Source organism: Canis aureus, chromosome 11 (genome assembly GCF_053574225.1).
Source record: "Canis aureus isolate CA01 chromosome 11, VMU_Caureus_v.1.0, whole genome shotgun sequence".
Lineage (NCBI taxonomy): Eukaryota > Metazoa > Chordata > Mammalia > Carnivora > Canidae > Canis > Canis aureus.
The window spans coordinates 3,311,642-3,335,801 of NC_135621.1; the positions used below are offsets into that span (position 1 = coordinate 3,311,642).

The 24,160-nt window shown below is 55.1% G+C and overlaps 2 protein-coding genes across 7 annotated transcripts; one reads left to right on the forward strand and one right to left on the reverse strand.

Moving 5' to 3' along the window:
• Window positions 1–619: 619 nt before the first annotated feature.
• On the reverse strand, window positions 620–9,929 carry RDH16 (retinol dehydrogenase 16). Of its 5 annotated transcripts, none has more exons than XM_077913447.1 (7): window positions 9,655–9,925; window positions 8,940–9,103; window positions 5,800–6,132; window positions 3,269–3,527; window positions 1,780–1,943; window positions 1,017–1,250; window positions 620–878 (listed from the first exon to the last, which is right to left on the reverse strand). In XM_077913447.1, the coding sequence occupies exons 1-6, from the start codon at window positions 9,789–9,791 to the stop codon at window positions 1,033–1,035; spliced, it is 1,275 nt and encodes a 424-aa protein (XP_077769573.1). In that variant the 5' UTR covers window positions 9,792–9,925; the 3' UTR covers window positions 620–878; window positions 1,017–1,032. The 5 variants fall into 5 exon arrangements, with proteins under 5 accessions (XP_077769573.1, XP_077769575.1, XP_077769577.1 ...); XM_077913449.1 differs by lacking the exons at window positions 8,940–9,103; window positions 9,655–9,925 and adding exons at window positions 6,703–6,929; window positions 7,889–8,213; XM_077913451.1 differs by lacking the exons at window positions 8,940–9,103; window positions 9,655–9,925 and adding an exon at window positions 8,086–8,219.
• Window positions 9,930–18,193: 8,264 nt separating this feature from the next.
• Window positions 18,194–22,996, forward strand: ACKR5 (atypical chemokine receptor 5). 2 transcript variants are annotated; one of them, XR_013388679.1, is made up of 3 exons: window positions 18,194–18,423; window positions 19,342–20,657; window positions 21,017–22,996. XR_013388679.1 is itself a non-coding variant. In XM_077913453.1 (2 exons), exon 2 carries the CDS (start codon window positions 19,430–19,432, stop codon window positions 20,576–20,578), a length of 1,149 nt encoding a protein of 382 aa, XP_077769579.1. In that variant the 5' UTR covers window positions 18,194–18,423; window positions 19,342–19,429; the 3' UTR covers window positions 20,579–20,839. The 2 variants fall into 2 exon arrangements, 1 of the variants encoding a protein (XP_077769579.1); XM_077913453.1 differs by lacking the exon at window positions 21,017–22,996 and having other exon boundaries at window positions 19,342–20,839.
• Window positions 22,997–24,160: the final 1,164 nt, after the last annotated feature.

Genomic DNA, 24,160 nt, shown 5'->3' on the forward strand with positions numbered 1-24,160 from the left:
GGCAGCTCCCAGCTCCAGTTTGTCCTCAGCTCAGGGACTTATGTCACGCTCTGCAAATGCTTTCTCTGTTTGGTCCATTCTTAGGGCGTCGTCAGAATAGTGGAGATGCAGAGAGCCACGGGCTCAGGAAGTGCTGGGGGCTGAAGGGAACTCCTGCTTGAGCAGGTGCTCAACAAAGCTTAGCAGAAAACAAAAGATGGGTCCAGAAGTGACTCTTACTGCCCCCACCCCCCGGAGGATGTGGGAAGTGGGATCTGGGCTGGGGAACTTGAGGATGGCCACAGTTGGGGGCATATCTCTAAAGGATGGGACAAACAGAGGGGCACAAAGAGGGTGCTGCTGAGGGGAGAGGCTTGATGTCCCTGGGGCCTGGGGCCTGCCAGAGCCTCAGCAACTTCTCCTTGTCTGTCCACCCTTGGGTTTCCTGTGACCCCACATTACTTGATAAATCCTGGAAAGGAAACATTAGTCCCCCACTTCTGTGGAAGGAAGGGGGTGATCTAAAACTCCCTCCTTGGGATCCCCCCCAGGGCCATCACTATGAAGGCACCTGACTCCTCCTCTCATGGACCTACACCCGCTGCTCCCCAAAGCCACAGTTCCAATCACTGGACTTAGGTCAACTTTTCAACTTTTATTTTGAGGCAAACACAATCAATGAACATCAAAGGGTCAAGACAACTCAATAACTGGTTTCTGTGTCCTCTGTCCTGATCCCAATTATAGACACGTCCTTTCAGCCAAGGTCTGTGAGTTGGCCTTTCAGGCTAATGGGTCAGGCTGGTGGTCATCATTCACACCTCCATCCCTGTTCCTCAGCCACAAAACAGTTCTTTCCTCCTGATATCCCAGAGTCCTGAGTAATGTCCCCGGGAAGCCTGGGGAGGAGGTGGGAAGGTGGGAATGGAGGTGAGATGGGCATGCTTGGTGACAGGAGATCCCCTCTCTCCCTCTACCTCTCTCCCCCTGAGGTGTTCCCATCCTCACACGGTACCCAACTCCCTCCTACCACGCACCCTAGTCCTTCTTGGGTTACACAGCCTTAGCCGGGCGTGGAGAGTTCCAGTAGATCATGGTGTCCACCAGCAAGGTGGGCAGGTAGCTCATGGGGAGGTAGAGGAGCTTAGCATCCCAGCCAGGTGAGTATCGGGTACGGGGGTGGCAGGCTGTCAGGGCATGTTCCATGCAGTTCGTCACCAAGTATAGATTGGTGTCACACATTGACTTCAGCTTTTCAATTGGCTTCCTGGCTGCCCAAACAGAAGGACATATTCTCACATTCCAATCTTCTTGCTTTGGGATCAACTTCAGAGAAAAGTCTCTAAAAGTACCCCACCTCCCCACCTCTCCCGGGTCATCTCCCAATCCATGGATTCCATCCGAGGGCGTCCCGCCTCCCACCAGGGAACACTCTGGCGCTCGGCCCCTGGGCCCTACCCCTGCGCAGACGTGCTCTGCAGACACTGAGATGGCCACACGCCCTAGAAATCTCAGCCCCCGAGAACCAGCTCTTTTACCGCCAGCTTGCCAGGGGTCCGTGCGTGTCTCCCCCCTCTGGCTGCACTTTCCTCCCTTAAATAACGAGGGCATTAGGGGAAAGTGCCGTCTCCAGGTCTAGCAAGCCTGGATCTGCCCTGAGGTCACCAGCTGACCACACGGGACCACAGGATGGCCCCACTGTGTAGGTGACTCTGGGCCTGGAGGGGGGTCCCGAGTCTGTAGAAGGCGCTAGTGATGGGCCAGGTTTGCTCCCCTCTCCCCAGTGCGCAGCTCACTCACCAGAGGCCAGGAACTCCTCCCCATAGGCCTCCCTGACCTCCGGGCTCAGCCGGTCCCATGTCTCCTGGAAGCCCCTGGAAATCTTCTCAGGGTTGGTCACGTTAGTGCTGAAGTAACCAGGCTCTATCACAGCTACCTTCACCCCGAAGTAGGTGAGCTCCCTCCTGCAAGCAGACAGGCAGAGGGGCCAGGGCTTCAGGGGCCTCACGGACAAACACAACGAACAAACCTGCTATAAAACCTACCTCGGGGTTGGGGTGGGATAAACTCAGAAGCTTGGAAAGGTCCATGAGCAGCGGCCAGCGGGGCGGGGGGCGGGAAGAGCGATGCGGCCAGTCTGTGGACAAGGGGCCCCGTTTCCAGTACCGTCGGCCTCACGCTGAGGAGCTCCCGGGCTGCCCAGGCTGCTGCGGGCACCACTCTCCTACCCTCTCCACCCGTCTCCCCTGCATCCAGTGGGCTCCATACGTGGCCCATGTCACCTCCAGCACACCCCTCGGACTCCTCCCTTCCTCTTCTGCCTTCCGTTCTCTAAGGAATAGAGAACTGCCTACCTCTTGGCTCCCTCGGACCCAGAGCCAACCTCTGCCCTCCAGCCAGTGGGTGCTCCAGAGGCTGACTGGACAGGGTCGCTCCCCACAGGGTCCTGCTGCCAACGGCATGAAGGGGTGCGGCCTGCCCCCCCACCCCCGCCAAGGGCCCACCCATGCCCACCTGCCTGGCCGGGCCTTGTCTGATAGCCTGGAGGACCACCACCACCGTGGCTAGCTGACTTGGTCACAACCGCAAGAGATGGTCACGACATTTGGGTCTCTCAACTCTTTCTCAGCTGTCAGACTCTTTTTTTGTTTTTGTTTTTTTAAGATTTTATCTATTTATTTGAGAGAGACACGGCACACGAAGGGGAAGGGATAGAGGGAGAGGGAGAAGCAGGCTCCTCACTGAGCAGAGAGCTTGGTGCAGGGCTTGATCCCAGGACCCTTGAGATCATGACCTGAGCTGCGCGTAGATGCTTAACCGACTGAGCACCCCAGGGGCCCCTCAGCTGTCAGAACTTTTAGGTCGGGACCTAGTCTTGCTGTCCTCGGACATGTATGTTGTATGTTTATAGAAGTGCTGAGAAGTAACTATTGAACTGAGTCAAATGCTGGACCCCCACACCAAGGGCCCCCGACACTGAATATTATAGGAATTATGGGCATGAGCTCTGTAGCCAATTGATCTCAGGTCCAGTTCTGCCTCAGTCGCTTCCTTGCTGTGGGCCCTCCCCCAGGGCAGTGATGGGTGAAACCAGTTCTATAGCCCCGCGGCTCGTTCCAACACCCAGGACAGAGGAAGATGCTTCCCAGTGAATGTCTGGCACAAAGCAAGAGAGAAGCATCTGGAAGGAAGAGCCTCTGAGGCTGTAGAAAATGAACCCCCTGGAAAATCTGCCCCAGAAGCACGGAAGCAGGAGGATGGAGGGAAGGCCTCTGTCCCAGTTCATTACCTGAGGGAGTCCGAGAAGGCCTCGACACCATATTTGGAGATGCAGTAGCCCCCACCGCAGAGAGACAGGCGGCCCATGATGCTGGAGACGTTGACCACACGGCCCCTCGCCTTCCTCACCAGGGACAGCAGGCTCAGGGTCACCTCCACCAACCCCAACAGGTTCACGTCAAGTATCTTCATGAAGTCATCCTTGGTCAGCCATTCATTGGGTGCCGTGGGCCAAGAGATGCCAGCATTATTCACCAGGCCCCAGAGCCCTGGGCACAGGGTAGGGAGAGAGCAACATGGTCTGTGCGCCTGAGGGGGACGCAGCTGCGGTCCCAAGTCATCTTCCAATGCACTTTGTTACAGAATCAACAACAACATCTACATGGTATAAAGGAAAAGAGCACAGAAGAGAACTAAGGATGAGGCGGCTACAGAGCGTCCGGCTGTGCAGGCGCACGGAGCTGCTGGACCAGGAATGCTCCTTCTCATCCTGCTCACTGCTCCTCAGTGCCTGGCATGCAGTAGGTAACAAACCCATTTTTGTTAAGGGCACGCCCAGAGTTCCGGAGGAGAGTGTGGTGTTCACAGCTCTCTGGGAAAGAGACACCGAGAGGTAGACAGGAGTGGGTAAGTGACAGAAATGAAGGGGGGACTGGAGAAGAAAAAGGAGAAAGACAATTTAAAAATAAAGAAAAAACATGAAAAATGCCTGCCCGTACTCTTGGGAAAGACAGCCGTGGAATCCCAGCAGCAGGTAATGCAGAGAACAGGCCTGCATTGGCCACCACGGACAAGTTTTGAACAACCTGCCACAACTGCAAGGCAGGATCTGCTCTGGAAGCCGAGTCCAGCCTTCGTGCTGGGGAATTCCAAAGCTCACCCTGCAGTGACCACCCAGGCTCGTCCGGGGTGGAGGTGACCAGGCCTCATGCCACACACTAGTGTAGACGGCACCTTAGCTCCAGAAAGTGTCACCCTCCTAAAAGGTGACTCTTACCCTATCCCCCCTAGGTCCCCAGCCCACTCAGCTTTCAGGAAACCCCTCCAGAAGAGATGAGGAGAAAAGTCACCATAAGAGATTTGAAATAGTCAGAGGTACAGACCCACAGACCTCAGGTCGGCAGGTGCCAGGTCCTCAGTGACAAGGGGCTGGTGGGGGGGGGGGTAGGGTACACAGGGTTTGGCCCTGGGAATACTGGAAAAAGAAGATGGCCTCTTGTGATACTTGTCCCCCCCTTCAGAAACCTTCCCTGGCCTTAAAGAAATGCAGGATCTAGGGGCACCTGGGAGGCTCAGTGGTTGAGCGTCCGCCTTTGGCTCAGGGCTTGATCCCGGAGTCCTGGGATTGAGTCCCACATCGGGCTCCCCACAGGGAGTCTGCTTCTCCCTCCCTCTGCCTGTCTCTGCCTCTCTCTGTGGGTCTCTCATGAATGAATGAGTGAATGAATGAATGAATGAACGAACAAATAAATGAAATGCATGCTCTCTGATCCAATTATTTTACTTTACTTAACTTGACTGAGAATGGAAACAAAGCTTTATTACAGAAACCTTTACTGAGATGTTATTTCTGCCAGCAAAAGTGGAAAACATGTCAGCAGACAGCAATATGGGAGGGCTTAAATGAGTGGTGGCCTCTCCACATGCTTGGATATAAAGACATTGAATATTACGTTTTGGTTTCTTGTCTTTGGTTTTTTTTTTAAGATTGTTCATTTATTTGAGAGAGAGAGAGAGAGGGAGAGAGAGCAGGAGCAGGAGGGAAGGGTAGAGTGAAAGGGAGAAGCAGATCCTCACTGAGCAGGAAGCCCGATGCAGGGTTCGATCCCAGGACCCCGAGAGCATGACCTGAGCCAAAGTCAGATGCTTAACCGACTGAGCCACCCAGGCGCCCTGAGTATTACATTTTGTAAAAGATTGTCTGATGAAAATGTCAATCATTGGCTACATAATAACGTAGAGAGTGACTGACTCTGGAAACTGGGCTTTGGGAAATGTCATTTTATCTTTATCTTCTTCTATGCTTTCTACAATGAGCGTGTTTTACATTTTTAATACAAAAAAGACACCAATGATTTCCTCTTTCCCGAGAGGGGCAGGCACCATAAAAGAGGAGATAGAATAGGATCCCTCACCTGTATTTGACCAAAAGTCCCTTCAGCTCCCTGAGCCTCAGTGTCCTCATAAGTCAAGTGGGGCCCATCTTAAAGCCCTGCAGAGGGCCAGGTGTGAAGGAACCATCAAGAAAATGTGCACCTATTGAGATCAGGAGGCTGGGTCCAGCCTGGCCCAGCCCCAGCTGCCCCATAACAAGCCTGGAGAGCCCTATACCTCCTACAGACGATTGGTCCTAAACTCGGGCTGGGCTTGTCTAACCATGGTCTCCGACTCAGGCACTCCAGGCCTTCTGCTCAGGAAACTCCAGAGCCTTAGGCTTTGAAAATCAAAACCTCTTGGGAATCTTACCAGTTTCACAGAAGAGAGGTTTTCCCTGGGCAGAGGGAAGAAATACAGAGACACAAAGAGGACAATGGGCCATACCTCTGTCCCCCACATGCTCCTCCACCCACTGGGTGGCCGCCAAGATGCTCTCTGTCTTGGTGACATCCAGGATCACTGTGTCCAGCCTGTCTGACGTCTGGCTTCTCAGCTGCTGGGCCCCCTTCTCCGTCAGACATGCAGCCAGCACCCTCAAGCCTCGCAGGTCCAGCTGCCGGGCCAGCAGGTTCCCGAAGCCCGAGTCACAGCCCGTGATGAAGACGTACTTGTCCTGGAGGTGGCTCACCACCTGTCTCTCCCGGTACCAGCGCAGGAGGTAGTACAGGCCCACGAGGGCCGCCAGGGACCACCACATGGCCTTGCAGGGAGCACAGGCTGAAATGCAACAAGAGCACAGCCAGTGTTCCGGCAGGACGATGTGAGCACGCACGTGTGTGAGCAGTAGGCCAGCCTCCAGACTCTGACATAGAGTCCTCGAGGACCTCCTAGTCACTTTCTCTAGTGAGTATTATTATTATTTTTTAATTTTTATTTATTTATGATAGTCACAGAGAGAGAGAGAGAGGCGCAGAGACACAGGCAGAGGGAGAAGCAGGCTCCATGCACCGGGAGCCCGATGTGGGATTCGATCCCGGGTCTCCAGGATCGCGCCCTGGGCCAAAGGCAGGCGCCAAACCGCTGCGCCACCCAGGGATCCCTCTAGTGAGTATTTTTGATACTGGCTCCAACTTACACACTCTTTGGTACACTTATGCCATTTCTACTGGGTGCTATTGGATTTCACAAAGAATCCTTTGACATGAAGATACTTTTCCTAGTCACCTTCTCCTGGTCCACCCACTCCTCCCATTTCCCCCTGCCCATCTACACACACACACACACACATACACACAGAGGCACACACCCCTATGTCCTAGGTCTCATGGTTCAGAACTGTCTTCTTACCTTGTTCTTGTTCAAGGCTGGAAGCCGGGTCCGTCTCCCTGACTTACTGGACACTCTTACAAAGATAGACAGGCTGTAAATCAACACTCATGTGATTTCAAAACACAGCTGTGCTACCAACCAGCTGTGTGACCTGGGGCTGCTGGCTCACACTCCATGCCCGGCTTCCTCATCTGGCTCAGGATACCGGGTTCACATCTCAGAAATCTAAGTCACTGGCGGCCTCTCTAGGGGGAGAAGAAGGCAAAGAGCACAAGCTCCCCTCCCGCTATAGAGGGTCTCTGGGGCAGACCGGTGTTCAGAAACTAATGGGGTACCTGCCCCCAGAGGTGGAGAAAGGAGAGAAGGGAAGGGGTGGGCACAGCAGCACAGAGGCTGCCCCCAGTTGCCGGGAGGGTCGAGAGGAAGCGCTTGGCCAAGCGGGTCTCAGCAGTGCCACCCCCTGCTCCGTGGAGATGGCCTGTCCCCAGCCCTGGGTGGTGCTTGCATCCAGCCCCCCACGTCCAGAATCCAGAGAGCCGGGGCCGGACTCCAAGGGCAGCACAGGCCAGTTTGCCAGGGACCGCGGCCCGGGTGTCCTAGGCCTCCGAGGTGGGGCGGGGAGGCCCAGGGCCTGCACACATGGCCGTGGCCAAGTCTGGGAGCGGGGAGGGGGGGGAGCTGCCCGACTAAACAGGGAGGCCCCGAGGTGGACACAGGCTGTGCGTGGGGGGGCTTCAGGCTGACGCAGAGGCCAGCACTTCACAAGAGGAGGCGCACAGGGCTGGGGCTGGGGTGCCCAGAAGCCGGTCTGGCGGCTCTGTGTCTCCCCGACTGTCCACTGAGCCCTGGTCAGGGAGAGGAAGGGGCCCTGGGGAGCCCGAGGCTTCCCCGCAGTCAGAGGCCCAGCGCCCACTCCTCCCGGCACCTGAGGAACAGAGAGGGGCGCCCACTGAGCCCGTCTCTCAGGGTGGAGCCGGCTGCAGCAGCATGGCCAGGCCTGGTCCTGCAGAAAGCAGCCTGTCCCTGCTTCCCAGGTGTGTGTGTGCACGTGTGCCAGGACCCCCTACACGGGCTTCCCAAAGCGCCAGGGAGGAAGAAGCCAAGGAGGTAGAGGGGAGCCCTGGAACCCCCCAGGGGGTCCAAGGCACCGTGCACATCCTCACTGGACACCAAACCCCACTGGGCACAGGGCCATGGTCTTTACCTGCAAGGAACTGGACGCCTGTCCCCTCAGTGACGACAAGGTCCTTCACCACCAATTTGCAAGCGGCCTTGCCGCGGAGACCCCTTCTAGCCCTCCCCTCCTGCGAGACCTCAAAGCCGGTGACGTCCAGGCAGGACAGTCACAGCAAGGTCGGAGGGGCCGTGGGACAACAGGAGGCTGGGGTGCCTCTCACGCACCTGGAGCCGTGGGACCAGAACGGGACGCCCCGCAGAGGCGCCGAGGCGCAGACTCGCTGCTGCGGGGGTGTCCCGGCGGCCGCACCGACGAGTCCCCGCGCGGCTGCACCGAGGTGCCCCCGCCCCGCGCAGCCGCACCCACGGCGTCTCCTGCGGAGGGGGTGGGTGGAGGCGGCTCCTGGGCGGCAGCCGGGCCGGGGCCGGGCGCCCCCTGGTGGTGCCCTGCTGGGGGCTCCGCGGGGCCGCGGTCCAGCCGGCCGCCCCCACCGGGTCCCACTTCCCCACCCTGGGGGCCCGTCCGGAGAGGGGAGCCGTCGGAGCCGCCAAGGGAGCTGCGAGGGGCAGGGGCCTCATTGTGCAAGCTGCCTTCCGCTCCCTCCTGGACTGGGGACCCCAGAGAGTAGAGACACGACCCTGCCTTCAGCGGGGACCTGGCACGGGACTCCATCCCAGGGCGTCGGCGTCCCGCCTCCCACCAGGGAACACTCTGGCGCTCGGCCCCTGGGCCCTACCCCTGCGCAGACGTGCTCTGCAGACACTGAGATGGCCACACGCCCTAGAAATCTCAGCCCCCGAGAACCAGCTCTTTTACCGCCAGCTTGCCAGGGGTCCGTGCGTGTCTCCCCCCTCTGGCTGCACTTTCCTCCCTTAAATAACGAGGGCATTAGGGGAAAGTGCCGTCTCCAGGTCTAGCAAGCCTGGATCTGCCCTGAGGTCACCAGCTGACCACACGGGACCACAGGATGGCCCCACTGTGTAGGTGACTCTGGGCCTGGAGGGGGGTCCCGAGTCTGTAGAAGGCGCTAGTGATGGGCCAGGTTTGCTCCCCTCTCCCCAGTGCGCAGCTCACTCACCAGAGGCCAGGAACTCCTCCCCATAGGCCTCCCTGACCTCCGGGCTCAGCCGGTCCCATGTCTCCTGGAAGCCCCTGGAAATCTTCTCAGGGTTGGTCACGTTAGTGCTGAAGTAACCAGGCTCTATCACAGCTACCCTCACCCCGAAGTAGGTGAGCTCCCTCCTGCAAGCAGACAGGCAGAGGGGCCAGGGCTTCAGGGGCCTCACTGACAAACACAATAAAGCAGTTTACCAAGACCTGATGTGTACTGAATGCGGGGGATACAAGGTAGGAAACGAATTTGTAGCGAACCACGAGGTATTGTTGAAGTGCTGAGAGCAAGACAGGCCCCAGCCAAGTCCCCCGCCACCAATGCAAGCCTCCAGGCGGGGTCCCCCATCTCAGCTCCTCCTCCAGAAAGTGAGCCTGCCTAATCCCTCAGCATCAAGAAACCCAGAACTTGTGCTGAGAGAGAGGGGACACCGAAAAGAGGAATTCTGGGAGGGCAAATGCTCCTCAGGGCACATTCTCCCCAAAACTCCAGAACTCCAAGGTCTCGAGGTGAGGAGCAGTGGAGAGAGAAGAGGCTCTGATGATGAGCCCCGTGAGGCGAAGAAAGCTCGTATGACTTCAGGTTCTGAAAAACACCCTGGGAATCTTCCCACTTAGCAGAAGAGAGGTCACCCTTGCACAGAGAGAATCAATAAAGAGACACAAATGAATCTGGGCCATACCTGTGTGTCCCCCACACGCTCCTCCACCCACTGGGCGGCCGCCAAGATGATCTGTCTTGGTGACATCCAGGATCACCGTGCCCAGCCTGTCTGACGTCTGGCTTCTCAGCTGCTGGGCCCCCTTCTCCGTCAGACATGCAGCCAGCACCCTCAAGCCTCGCAGGTCCAGCTGCCTGGCCAGCAGGTTCCCGAAGCCCGAGTCACAGCCTGTGATGAAGACGTACTTGTCCTGGAGGTGGCTCACCACCTGTCTCTCCCGGTACCAGCGCAGGAGGTAGTACAGGCCCACGAGGGCCGCCAGGGACCACCACATGGCCTCGCAGGGGACAGATGACAGGCTGCGATCAGAAAAGTCTGTGGCCTCCTCAATCTAAATGACTGTGAAGGCAGTCTGGCCTCCGGGCTCCCTGGCATGAAATCTAATTTCCCTCCTGGTCACTATCCATCTGGAACATTTTTTCCTCTCCCTGACCTGTCTGCTCTTTGCACTACTTTTATAAGTGCTGACACAGGCCCTTGACAATCCCAAATCCTGCCCAGAAAGAAAACATGCCTACCAGCAGTGCTCCCTGGCCCTATCACTGCATTCTGCTGTGTCCCTGTGGCTGCAGGCTGAGCGACACAGGCCACGCTGCTCTGGGTTCCAGGTTTAGGACTGCCTCACTTGTCTGCTAACACGCAAGCTTCATATTCCCAAGCTCAGGAAGGCTCTTAGGAGGGAGATGCGCTTTGATTCAAGACATGTTTGCATTCAGCATGTTCCCTGAGCCTGGGTTTCCTCATCCGGCTCAGGATACGGGGTTCATGTCTCAGAAATCTAAGTCACTAGTGGCCTCTCTAGGGGAGAAGAAGGCAAAGAGCACAAGGTCCCCTCCCGCTGTAGAGGGCCTCTGGGGCAGACCGGTGTTCAGAAACTAATGGGGTACCTGCCCCCAGAGGTGGAGAAAGGAGAGAAGGGACGGGGTGGGGGGGTGGGGGGTGGAGGGGGTGGGCACAGCAGCACAGAGGCTGCCCCCAGTTGCCGGGAGGGTCGAGAGGAAGCGCTTGGCCAAGCAGGTCTCAGCAGTCACCACCCCCCGCTCCGTGGAGATGGCCTGTCCCCAGCCCTGGGTGGTGCTTGCATCCCGCCCCCCACGTCTAGAATCCCACACGTGGCCGCGGCCGTGTCTGGGGGGTGGGCAGGGCGCCGAAGCTGCCCCCGGCAGACTAAACAGGGAGGCCCCGAGGTGGACACAGGCTGTGCGTGGGGGGGCTTCAGGCTGACGCAGAGGCCAGCACTTCACAAGAGGAGGCGCACAGGGCTGGGGCTGGGGAGCCTTCCTCAGGGCACCCCAGCGTCCTCTGACAGGGTTGGGCACTCGTCCCTGCCCCCACACGCTGGGCCTCTCCCAGAAAAGAGGCCCGGGAGGGAGGGGAGTCATGGGAGGCTCAGAGGGATACTGAGGTTGGCTTCCTTGGGCCTCTTGGTCCACGTGGCTCTCCTGCCCTCTTGCTGGCCCTGAGGCAAGGCCCCTCAGGAGGCGTCAGTGTTGGTGTCCCTCAGAAAGCACGCGCAGAAATCAGCCACCTCGCTGTTGCACAGCTCCCGACACTCTGAAAAGACATCTAGCTGTGGTCCCAACCCTCTTGAACACCTGTCCCCAAGGGCCCGCAGCACGGCTGGATCATCGCTGTTTGGGGGAAGAGAAACGGTGGAGATCCGGAAGCTCCAGGAGAAGGCTGAAGCGATGACTTCATGCGAATGAAGCGGGTGGGCCTCACTCCGCGCACGCCTGGAGCCCTGAGGCCGCACAGCGCCCCGCGGCCCGCCAGATGAACGCGTGCGGACCTAGGTGACTCTGCCGCACCCCACTTTGCTCTCCATTTTCACCTGCGGTTCTCACGTTGGCCGACCATCTGAGAGTCCCCACAGCCTCCATTCCCTCTTCTTCACCACGGCGGAGACTCAGGAGGATCTCGTGAGTCCTCTCAACTCCGGCTCTTGGGGAGTCTAAGCACCCCTGTGTTGTCATCAGGCTGCAGCCCTAGGAAGTGGAGGCCTCCAGAAACACTGGAGAACTCAGGACTCCTTTCTGCCCAGCATGTTAGGTGCTCGACAAAGGTTAGTAGAAACTGAATAAATCTAGAGTCAGCAAGGGACCATCAGCACATGGACAGAGGCCCCCGGGAGGAGGTGACAGAAACCAGGAAGTGGGGGGCTCCTGAGGGAGGAACAGAGGCCAGGAGATGGATAGGAAATTGCAGAGCCAGGAAGAGCCGAGCCAGTTTCCCAGGGGGCCTTCAGCCTGCAGTCTCTCCAAGCCTCTCTTCCTTGCACTGACCTTGCACACCTCCACATACACTCTCTTGGGAAATCACAGGGAGGAAACAGTTGTCCTTCATCTTGTGGAGGCAAAGACAATTCACCTGCACTTTCTCAACCCCCACCCAGGTCATCCCAAAGGGATGTCCCCCAAAGGGGACTTTGCCCTCACTCAAGAAATTTCCCAGAATTCCAAAGGCTCAGTCCCTTCCATGGAAGTGTAGGCCATACCCCACTTTTTTTTATCCCAGCCCCATCCATGAGAGATGCTTTTTTTTTTTTTTTAAGATTTATTTATTTATTTATTCATGAGAGACATACACAGAGAGAGAGAGAGGCAGAGACACAGGCAGAGGGAGAAGCAGGTTCCATGCAGGGGGCCTGACGTGGGACTCGATCCCAGGTCTCCAGGATCAGGCCCTGGGCTGAAGGCGGCGCTAAACTGCTGAGCCACGTGGGCTGCCCATGAGGGCAGTCATTTTTAACACTTTGGACATCATGGACCCTTTTGAGAATCTAAGAAAACTCTGCCCCATAAAAGTGACTTAACACAACATATGGGATTTTGAATATACTTTTTGGGGAGTTCACAGACCACCTAAAGCCATTAGGTGCCAAGAATCCAGGTCAAGAATCCCTGTAATAAGGGCTTACTGAAATACTAGCAGTGGGACTCAGGCAATTTGTTTAACCTCTCTGTGCCTCCTGATGTGATAGAGACCTTGTCTATGATGGTGGCCACCTCGTTAAGCTGTTATGGGGATTAGATGAGGTGGTACACGACAGCCAAACTATGGAAAGAGCCCAGAGGTCCATCAACAGATGAATGGATAAAGAAGATGGGGTGTGAGTGTGTGTGTGTGCACACACACACTTACACCCCGGAATATTACTCAGCCATCAAAAATGAAACCTTGCCATTTGCAAAGATGTGGATGGAACTAGAGGATATTACGCTGAATGAAATAAGTCAGTCAGAAAAAGACAGTTACCATACGATCTTACTTATATATGAAATTTAAGAAACAAAACAGAGGATCATAAGGGAAGAGAGGAAAAAGTAAAACAAGATGAAATCAGAGAAGGAGACAAAGCATAAGAGACTCTTTTCCAGAGGAAATAAACTGAGGGGGATCCCTGGGTGGCGCAGCGGTTTAGCGCCTGCCTTTGGCCCAGGGCGCGATCCTGGAGACCCGGGATCGAATCCCACGTCGGGCTCCCGGTGCATGGAGCCTGCTTCTCCCTCTGCCTATGTCTCTGCCCCTCTCTCTCTCTATCATAAATAAATAAAAATTAAAAAAAAAAAAAAAAAGAAATAAACTGAGGGTCGCTGGAGGGGAGGGTGTGGGGGGACGGGGTAACTGGGTGATGGGCATTAAGGAGGGCACGTGGTGTAATGAGCACTGGGGATCATATAAGACTGATGAAAAAAATAAAAATAAAAAAAAAATAAAAAAAAAGACTGATGAATCACTGACCCCTACCGATGAAACCAGTAATACATTACACATTAATTAATTGAATTTAAATAAAATTTTAAAAGAAAGAAATGAGGTGGTACATATCAAGCACCTCGAAAGCATGCTTGGTAAATGATAAGTATGCGATGAATGTTTACTGTTAGTATTACTACATCTCTTTTGTGGTAGTTCGTAGTGGCACCAGGATGTTCTTGACCTTCTACGTAAGAAACACAACACCAAAAAAAAAAATTAAAAATTAAAAAAAAGAAAAAAGAAACACAACACCAGACAACTAAATAGAAGAGGAAGCCAGTGTCCATCCATTTCAGAGGAAAATGGCTCATCATGGTGAGACTAAGGACAGGTATATCTCAGGGTAATTCCACAAGAAGGGATCTCTTCTTCCTCATTCCCAAACAGTGGGAAAGGGACATGCTTATGCCGGGCACTGCACACATCTCATCTCACGCATCCCATACAATAACCCTTATCCTCACTTTGCAAATAAAGAAACTGAGACTCAGAAAGCAAGGTGGTTGCACAAGGTCACACGGCTACCAAGTGGGGGAACAAGGTGCCAAAGCCAGGTCTGGCCCCCAGACTAGTGTTACCGCCACCGTGGCTCAGAGAAGAGTGCTCAAGTAGGAAAGAGCTGAGCAGAACCAAGGACAGGCCCGCGGGACCACATCCTTCTTTGGGAAGCCGGGGAGCCCTTTATCTGGTGCTGTTGGGCAGACGAGGTGTGGGGAAGCTGGCGCAGGAGGGCAGAATGACTTCTGTGGCTGGACGTGGCTTCTGCCCTCGTGACCTCCTGGAAGCTAGGCTGGGGATGGAAGTACCGTGGTTGCCAAGCTCCTCTCAGCCTAAACCAGCCCACAATCCACCTGCCCTCCACACACGAAGGAGGGTCCACGGCAGTGCAGGCCGGCCAAGTGGGGGGATTCCTGGGACAGCCCGCCCAACCCCTCCCTCCAGGGTCCAGGCACAAGCCCTTGGCCCCCACCTGACCCTGGGAAGCTGCTGCTTTTATCTGTGTCTCCAATAACTCCTCCCTGGTACCTTCCTTCCTTTCTGATTGTTGATTACAATGTCTTGTCTACAGTTTTTGAAAAAAAAGTTAGAGGGGGGTAGGAAGGAGAAAGAGCAAATTTCCAGGAATTGTTTTGCTGCTGCTGTTCCTGTTACTTGGAGCAAAGCTATTTGCCACCCCCCACTCCTGCTCAGGTTGGCAAGAAGCCTGGGTCCTGCCCCCTCTGTCTTTCCCTTCCTTCCAATCTCTCTTTCCAGCTGCACACCTCCTCCCTCCAAAGAAAAACACCACATGAAAACTGCAGAGCTGTCACTTATTGCTTCCTGAGGGAGCAGCTTTCCCTCTGTGCCTCTGCCAGGAGGTACCACCGTCATTTCCTCCTGCTGCAAATTCGCATGCATTCAGTGAGATGGGGGAGGGGGGCCCCGGGAGCAGGTGGAGATGAGGCCACGGGGAGTGATGTCTCAATGACGGGGGAGAAGGTACGGGGGTGAAAGATTGAGACCCAGGAGACATGAGCTGCTAAAATGCAGTCTTGAGAGGAATGAAAATGGCCTTGAGCCAGAATGTGTAGAGAGAAGAGAGACACAGAACGAGGGTCTTCCTGGAGGGTGCTTGGTCTAGTAGAGCCTCCATCTGCATGGGTCAAAGGCATGCAGAAGGAAGTGAGAATTCTCAGAAGGCTCCCTATTGACAAACAATACCCATAGGATAGAAATCGAGATCCTAAAGAGAGAGAGAGAGTAGAACTGTCTGGAAAAAAATCAAAGTAAACCACATTTTACATCATCATCATAGCTCATCATGACAGATTTCTTGATCAAGGCCGGGTCTGACGTTTGGGTAGAAGTGTGACATAATAAGAAACACATCTGCTCCCTGAGTTCCTAAATCCCTTAGAAAATTTCCTAGATGGCTTCAGGATGGGGACTGGTTCCCAGAAAGACCGAGCCTTGATTAGAAGCTTAGAACTTCCAACCTCACCTCCTGTCCTCCGGGGAGAGGTCAGAGACTAGAGATTAAACTAATAATAGATCATGCCTATGTACCGAAGTAGCCATAAAAATTCCTAAACTATAAGCTTCAGAGATCTGGGCTGGTGAACATATCTCCATGTCGGGAGGCCTATGTACGCCAGCTCCATGGGGACAAAGCTTGGGTGGGACCCTTCCCAACCTCACAACTATACCTCTTTATCTGGCTGTTTATTTGCATCCTCTACAATAAACCAGCAAACAAAGTAAATGTTTCCCTGAGTTTTGTGAACCACTCCAGCAAATTACTGAAGCTGAGGTGGGAGGATTGTGGGAACTTTGTAACCCCGTTGGACAGAAGTGTGGGTGCCTTGGGGACCTGTCGTTTGAGACTGGCATCTAAAGTGAGAACCATCCTGTGGGACCCAGCCCTTAGACCTGTGGAATCTGACAGTAACTTCAGGTTGGTGTCAGAAATGATAGATTTTAGGACACCCACTTTGTGCCCAGGGGTCAGGAAATTGGTTAGTATGGAGGGGAAAACCCTACATGTTTGGTGTCAGAAGTGTTGTGAGTAGAGGAACAGTTTTCCTAGAGGAGGCCTTAAGAAAACTGCAAAGGTAAAAACATCCCCTCTCATGGACATGGCTGGTGGTGATGGTTGCGCAACAATGTGAACATAGTTATTTTATTATTTATTTAATAAATAAATCTCTGTGCCCAGCGTAGGGCTTGAATTCATGACCCTAAGATCAGGAGTTGCATATGCTCTACCAATTGAGCCAGCCAGGCAGCCCTTACTTAATGCTACTGAACTGTAAAATTAAAAATAGGGCAGCCCAGGTAGCTCAGCGGTTTGGCACCTGCCTTCAGCCTGGGGTGTGATCCTGGAAACCCGGGATCGAGTCCCACGTTGGGCTCCCTGCATGGGGCTTGATTCTCCCTCTGCCTCTCCCTCTGCCTGTCTCTCTCTCTCTCTCTCTCTCTCTCTGTCTCTCATGAATAAATAAATAAAATCTTTAAAAAAATTAAAATAGCTAAAATGGGGGCAGCTGAGTGGCTCAGTGGGTTAAGTGTCTGCCTTCAGCTCAGGTCATGATCTCAGGGTCCTGGGATCCAGCCATACGTCAGGCTCCCTGCTCAGTGGGTAACCTGCTTCCCCCTCTCCCTCTGCCCCTGCTCATGCTTTCTGTCCCTCTCAAACAAACAAAATCTTTTTTTAAAAAATAGCTAAAATGGTAAATTTGATGTTATGTTTATTTCACTACAATAAAAAACTAATTAGCAAACCTTAAAAAAAAAAAATCCCATCCCTGAATGGATACACAAAAGGTGGCACAGCCACACGATGGAATATTGCTTAGCTGTGAAGAGTAATGAAGTACAGACACATGCTACAGCATTGATGAGGCTCACAAACATTGTGCAAGTGAAAAAGAAAACAGACACCAAGGTCACACATTGTATGATTCCATCTATATTAAATATCCCTAAGAGGTAAATCCCCAGAGATGAAAGCAGAATAGGCATTGCCAGGGGCTGGGGGAAGAGGGCAATAGGGAGTACTTGATGGGTGTGGGGTTTTCCTTTGGGGCGATGAAAGTGTGAGCACCTACACAGAGGCGGTGGTTACACAACTATGTGAAGGTACCAAAGCCACTGAACTGTACGCTTTGAGCCGGTTGATACTGTTACGGGCACTTCTACCACACCTGGTCCTCTGCAGCCTCGCCCTGCAGCCCACAGAACATGGGCCCGGTGCCGGGTGGCTCTGCCATCTGCACCGTGTGGCCTGAGAGGCGACCTCTCTGGGATTCACAGAGGATAAGAAAGCCCCTCCTTGTCCCCACCGGGTATCTCAGGGATCCAATGATTAACTGAGGCAGAGGTGCTCTGAGAAGCAGGAAGCTCTGCTGACACCAGGTGTTCCCCACCACACAAATCCACCGGCCCTGAGCCTTACCCTGTGGCTTGGAAGGAGAGAGAAGCTTGGTGTCTGTCTCTCTCCAGTCGATTCTTTTTTTTTTTTCCTTATTTTTTGAGATTTTATTTCTTTGTTCATGAGAGACACAGAGAGGCAGAGACACAGGCAGAGGGAGCAGCAGGCTCCAGGCAGGGAGCCCGATGTGGGACTCGATCCCAGGACCCCAGGACCACGCCCTGGGCCCAAGGCAGATGCTCGACCACCGAGCCACCCAGGCGCCCCTCTCTGGACCATTCTTTTTTTTTTTTTTAGGTTCTCTGGACCATTCTTGGCCACACCTCATGCTGCTCCCCTCTCCGCATCTAGGAGACTCCCCGAAGCTCAGCCCAGCCCTCCTCCCCAGCCCACCCTGTTCAGTCTTCCCTCTCTGTCTCTCAATTCCCCCTCAGAGCACAAGTGCAGGCCGGGAGACCGGCAAGGGGTGGGTGCGAGCCAGTTGGGAAGGGCAGGGTGGCTGAAAGCGTGGATGACTTTCAGATTTATTTTAGCCTGCCCGCCCCATCCAGTTCTGCTTTCGTCGGAATCGACAGACAGGGGAGTGGGATTCTAAGCCCGCTGGGAGTGGAAAACACACATACGGAAAGCACCTAGCACAGGCCTGGCCCTGTGCTGAGCACTTCACTTTGTGGCCCACTGGATTCTCCCAACACCCCCATTAGTGGACGTTACTGTCCCATTTTGCAGAGGAGAGAGCTGAGGCTGAAGGACGGACATTACGTAGCTAGTGAGTCAGGAGTCTGGGTTTTCAATGCTTGCAGCCCTGACTCCTCCCTGCCACGGGCACACTGGGTCATCTCCTGTGACTTCCCCTCTATCTGGATTGGGGGAAGGCAGGAAAAACCCTGACCCTCTCCCACAGAGCCTCAGCCAGTGATACTGCTTCCCGGATGAGAAGGACGGCCCCGAAGCCCACAGGCAAGCCAGGCCCACGGCCACGGTCCCTCCAGTCTCCTCGCAGCTCCCCAGCAGCCCAGACGACCCTGCGGGGACCAGAAGCACTCCGGGCAGAAAGGCAGGTGGGTGTCTCCCTCTCAGGAGAGAAGGGAATCTGAGCCTGAGGACAACTGGCTTTCATGCATGAGCCACTTATGTCCCCAGGGATAAAATGGGGGGGGGGGGTGCGTGCATGTGTGTGTGTGTGTGCGTGCGTGTGTGTCCCACATCCATAACCCAAATGAGAGAGAGTAAGACTTCCTAGGAAGGCCCACGTCAAAGGGCCAAGGGGTGAAGCACCAGGAGAGAAGTGGAGAGCGGAACCAGCCTGTGGCTGGAGCTACCGGGGCACCTGGCTGGGGGCAAAGCCGGCCAGGGCGCCACATACTATTTCCCACTGTCTGAATGTTTGTTTGTTTGTTTAAAGATTTTATTTATTTATTTATTTTTGAGAGACAGAGAGACACAGGCAGAGGGAGAAGCAGACTCCATGCAGAGAGCCCGACGTGGGACTCCATCCGGGGACTCCACGATCACACCCTGGGCCAAAGGCAGGCGCTAAACTGCTGAGCCACCCAGGGGTCCCCCATCTAAATGTTTAAACTCCTCCTCCTGGGACGCCTGGGGGGCTCAGTGGTGGGGGGACTGCCTTTGGCTTAGGGCGTGATCCGGGGTCCTGGGATCGAGTCCCGAGCCCTGCCCTTCCCTCTGCCTATGTCTCTGCCTCTCTCTGTGTGTTGCTCCTGAAAGGATAAATTAAATCTTTTTTTTTTTTAATTAAATCTTTTAAAAAAAAACTTAAAAAAAGGGACACCTGGGTGGCTCAGTGGTTGAGCGTCCGCCTTTGGTCCAGGGCATGACCCCGGGGGTCCTGGGATCGAGCCCCACCTGGCCTGCTTCTCCCTCTGTGCCTCTCCGCTATGTGTGTTCTCTCTCCCTCTCAAATAAATACATATTTTTGAAAAAATAAAAAGTCATGAATCCCTCTGTCGCCTCTTCAGACCCAGAATCGCTTCCCAAAGCCTCCCGGCCCCTGTGGCCCAGGGACTTGAGACGCCAGCCAGGCGGCTTTCGGGGTGTGTCTGCCCGATGCCCGCCCGGGAGGACGCGGGGCCTGCGCCCCCGGGGGCCGTCACCTCGGCGCCCGCCGGCGACCCTGGGGAGATCCGCAACTGGGACGAGCTGCTCTACTTCTTCAACCACACCCTGCCCGAGTGCCACGTGGAGCTCAGGGAGGACGCGAAGCAAGTGACGCTGTTCGTGCTGTACCTGGCCATCTTCGTGGTGGGGCTGCTGGAGAACGTGGTGGTGATCGGCGTCAGCTGGCGGCGCGCGGGCCGGGGCCTGCTCAGCCTGTACGCGCTGCACATGGCCGTGGCGGACCTGGGCATCGTGCTGTCCCTGCCCGTGTGGATGCTGGAGGTCGCGCTGGACTACACCTGGCTCTGGGGCGGCTTCTCCTGCCGCTTCACGCACTACTTCTACTTCGCCAACATGTACAGCAGCATCTTCTTCCTGCTGTGCCTGAGCGTCGACCGCTACGTCAGCCTGGCGGCCCCCGGCCCGCAGCCCCAGCAGCAGCGGCTGCGCCGGGCCGTGTGCGCGGGGGTCTGGCTGCTGGCGGCCGTGCTCCCGCTGCCCGAGGTGGCGCACATGCAGCTGCTGGACGGCGCGGAGCCCGTGTGCCTGTTCATGGCGCCCTTCGAGGCCTACAGCGCGTGGGCCCTGGCCGTGGCGCTGTCCACCAGCGTGCTGGGCTTCCTGCTGCCCTTCCCGCTCATGGTGCTCTTCAACGTGCTGACGGCCTGCCGCCTGCGCCGCGCCGGGCGGCCCGAGGGCCGGCGCCACTGCCTGCTGGTGTGCGCCTACCTGGGCGCCTTCGCCGCGTGCTGGCTGCCCTACCACGCCACGCTGCTGCTGCTCACGCTGCACGGCACGCACGTGTCCCTCCACTGCTACCTGGTGCACCTGCTCTACTTCTTCTATGACATCATCGACTGCTTCGCCATGCTCCACTGCGTGCTCAACCCCCTGCTCTACAACTTCCTGAGCCCCAGGTTCCGGGAGCAGCTGCTGAGCGCCGTGGTCCATTACCTGCCCAAGGCCCGGGCCCGGGCGGACAGGCGCGCCTCCTCCTCCTCCTCCTCCTCCTCCACCCAGCACTCCATCGTCATCACCAAGGAGGGCACCCAGCCCACCGCAGCCGGCGCCCAGGCCCACCCGGGGGGCCCAAACTAGCCCCCCCCCGCCCTCCCTAGGGTCTCCCAGGAGGCCCGGAGAGCCCGGCTCCCAGGGGGGCAGAGAGCTGGAGGCCGAGGTGAGGGCGGGGGCGGGGGAAGGGTCCCAACACTGCTGGTCGACCTTGAGTGTGTCCCTCCCAAGAAATGGAGATGGGGAGGCGAGGCGGCGGGGAAGAGCGGGGAACAGGCCTTTGGTGGCGTCTGCCGGGTGTCCGGGTCCTCAGGAACATGGTGAAATAAATTACCCAGACAGCCACGACTCTGGCTCCTTCCAAAATCTGTACTTCCAGCCGGGACAGGCCAAAGAGACGCTGGCAGAAACCAGACGCACTCATTTCAACAGCCACCCTGGCCCGAAAGAGTGTGCTCCGTAGGGACCTCACACAGCTTTCCTTTTGTGTTTGTGCACTTGCCGACGCCCCCGCACACTGCGCAGGCTGGGGGGACAAGGGGTCAGAGGCCGAGGAACGAGGAGGCGACGCAGGACATTCCCTAGCATCCTCAGTGACATGGTAAACAGAGGGAGTGAAGCACAGGGCTGGGTCCCGCCCTCTGCCCCCACCCAGATCCTCTCCCCTTCATCCATCCTGCTTCCCTCCCCACGAAGCAGAGGAGCCAGCCCACAGTCCACGCTCCTCACAGCCCACCTGCCCCTGCCTTCAGATCTAGGACGTTTCCAGACTCCCAGGAAGAGATGCTCTTGGAAATGCACCATCCCTCCCTTTCTTTCCAGATCGTGGGCAAACATCAAGGGACATCCATCTGAGAGCAGACCTTGGGATGGCCAGCAGCAGGCCCTGACACACGCTCTGTCCCTCAGCCCTTGTTCCTGCACGGGATGGGGAAGTAGAAATTTCTGAGCCAGTCACAGGGCAGAGCTCCAGTATTCCAAGTCATTCCTGACCCTTCAACTTCATCCTCCCTGGCCAGGGTCTTTCCATTAATTTTCCCGTCCAGCCACTTACTTCTAGTCACACTTGTCCTATAGATAAGAAAAGAGGTCTTCAGGTTAACAAGTAGGTCTTCTGGAAAATACTCATTTATCAGTTTGGGAACCTAAGAGCATGTCCAGGAAGGAAAAACCTATGAACAGGCCCCAGCCCACTAGTTCCAAGTCCTTGGCCTCCTAATCCCACCTGTGGAGAATGAAGGGTTTGTGAACGTAAGCACTGGGAGCCTCTGTCCTGATCGTGCACGCGGTATTTCTGGAATGTTTCACTTGGAGTAACCACTCACTGATCTGGGGCGCCGTCCCCTCTGTTCTTAGAAATCTGAAACCGTATTCATCAGATGCATTAAACATGTGCTCTGATAGTGCATGTGCCCGTTTGTCAGGAGCACAGTGGGAGAGACCCGACAATCTTGCTCATTGTACCCCAATCTGAAAGGGTCTCAAGCGATACACAGCTACTCTGTGGCACAGAGCCGAAGGCTTTTTCAACCAGGACAGTCCGGGGTGTGACTTGGGGTTGCAGTAAGGGCTAAACCCAGCAACACAGAAGATGCACTACAGACATTCCTCCTTTGTGCTCATATAAAAACCAAGCCATAATCGAATGTCCTTACTACTCCCTCCACTGACTTTAGGCTCCAGAAGTTTCCTAAAGGGAATCCAGTGTCACACGTGTCACATCCAGGTTGCCTCAGAGGCCAGCCCCCCGGGGGCTCACTCTTCTGATTTCTCTGGCAGTGGGTTACAACCCTAGGCCGCATGAATGCCTCCTTAGGGCCTTGGGAGGACAGAGGCCCAGCTCTGCTCACTACAGCAAGGCTGTTCCTCCGCTCAGCACTCACCGAGCACTGACAGGCACCAGCCTGGCCAGGGGCTGAGACCACATGGCCCACGTCACACCCCAACTTCTGAGGTCTACCTCCTTCTCTGTGGAGTTACATTTGTTGTCGACCTCGTGGCACTGGCAGGACCATCTGAGGCCGGACCTCGAGTCCACCTAGATAGGAGCAGAGTCCACTACTCTCTGTGCCAACCCAAGATCCCCTCGGGGAGGCTTCCCCTGGAAAGGGTGGGTTATTGACTTGATTTGCCACTAAAAACAGGTCAACAGGTTAAACCTGGGGAATTCCAGCTACAGGAAAGGAAACTGTGCTACCTGAAAGAATCTTGGCATCGGGGACGCCTGGTGGCTCAGTCGGTTAAGCGGTTGCCTTTGGCTCAGGTCATGATCCCAGGATCCTGGGATCAAGCCCTGAGTCCGGATCCCCGTTCAGCAAGGAGTCTGCTTCTCCCTCTCCCTCTGTCCCTCCTCTCCACTCGTGCTTGCTCTCTCTCAAATAAATAAAATCCTTAGGAAAAAAAAAAAGAAGAAAAAATAAATAAAATAAAATAAAATAAGAAAAGAAAAAGAATCCTGGCACCTGCTGAGCAGAATGCTGCTACTACCAGGTGTTGGGCCCCGACCTTCTGAACTCAAGGGATAGCATAACCCCAGTCATAGGAAAAGAATTCCCGTTTCAAATTTCCTTTTTTTATTCTAAATAAAAACCACACTTTGTGCCAAACAATGGAATATAAAAGAATCAGATGTACAACGATTTTAGACATCTACTATTTGGGAAGAGAAGTTTACAAAATATACAAAACTTTACAGCAATAGATAGTAAACACTTAAATATTAGGAGGTCAGTACTTATTAATTTAATGGAAGGAAGTTAGACGTCAACAACTCTTGGTTTTATAAGAGACTTTCGCTAGTGGAGGTGGGAAGGGGGTTGGACTGGACAGGGGCAGGGTGTTAAAGAAACATCGAAATCAAAACAGTTTCATTTTCATTCTGATGTTAAGTTTTACGAAGAGTGATCACCAACGGTGTGTGTGCCCTGCACGTCCCGGGTCTCCGTGCGGGGCTGAGGCAAAAGGACACGTGGGGGCCTCCAGATGGCACAGACTTCTCCGCACAGCCCACTCCCACGCCAACAAAATCAGTGTCCACCTAGAAAAGGATTTCAACTCACTTCCAACGTTGAGTAGTCTCAGGGATAGGGCATGGCAAGAGGCCAGAGACGAAGAAAATTCATCAGTAGCAAAACCTGACTGGGGAGAAGGTAGTTAAGCCCAGAGGTCTGTCCTGGAGACAAAGGGGTGCTGATGGGGCAGAAGGGAAGAAAGTCCAAAAGAACTTTTACCCATTTCCTGGTTCTTAAGGGTCACCGGGGCCCAACCCGCACCTCCTCTCTCTCCACCTGGCCGTGAACTATAGAGACCCCCTCGGTCTTAAAACATAGAACCAAATACTAAAATACAGCAGAGCTTCCCGGGGGGGCACAGTGGCATCAGCAAGCCACCAGGGGGTCACAGGAAAAGCGGGAGACGGGTCCCCTCCCGTGGCCACAGGCAGCCTCTGCTGTTGATCCAATGCGCCACACGAGTATCACCTTCTGCCCTTAAGAAACGGGTTGGGAATAGCCTCGTGCTTGCTTTAATGCTCTACAGTCGCCACCTTGAAATTCTTCATTTTTAAACAGAGAGCTCTGCAAATTATGTAGCTGGTCCTGAGTGCAGAACAGGAAAGAGGAAACAGGGAGAAGACGAGACATTCAGGGGACAGACAGAACCTCAGAATGA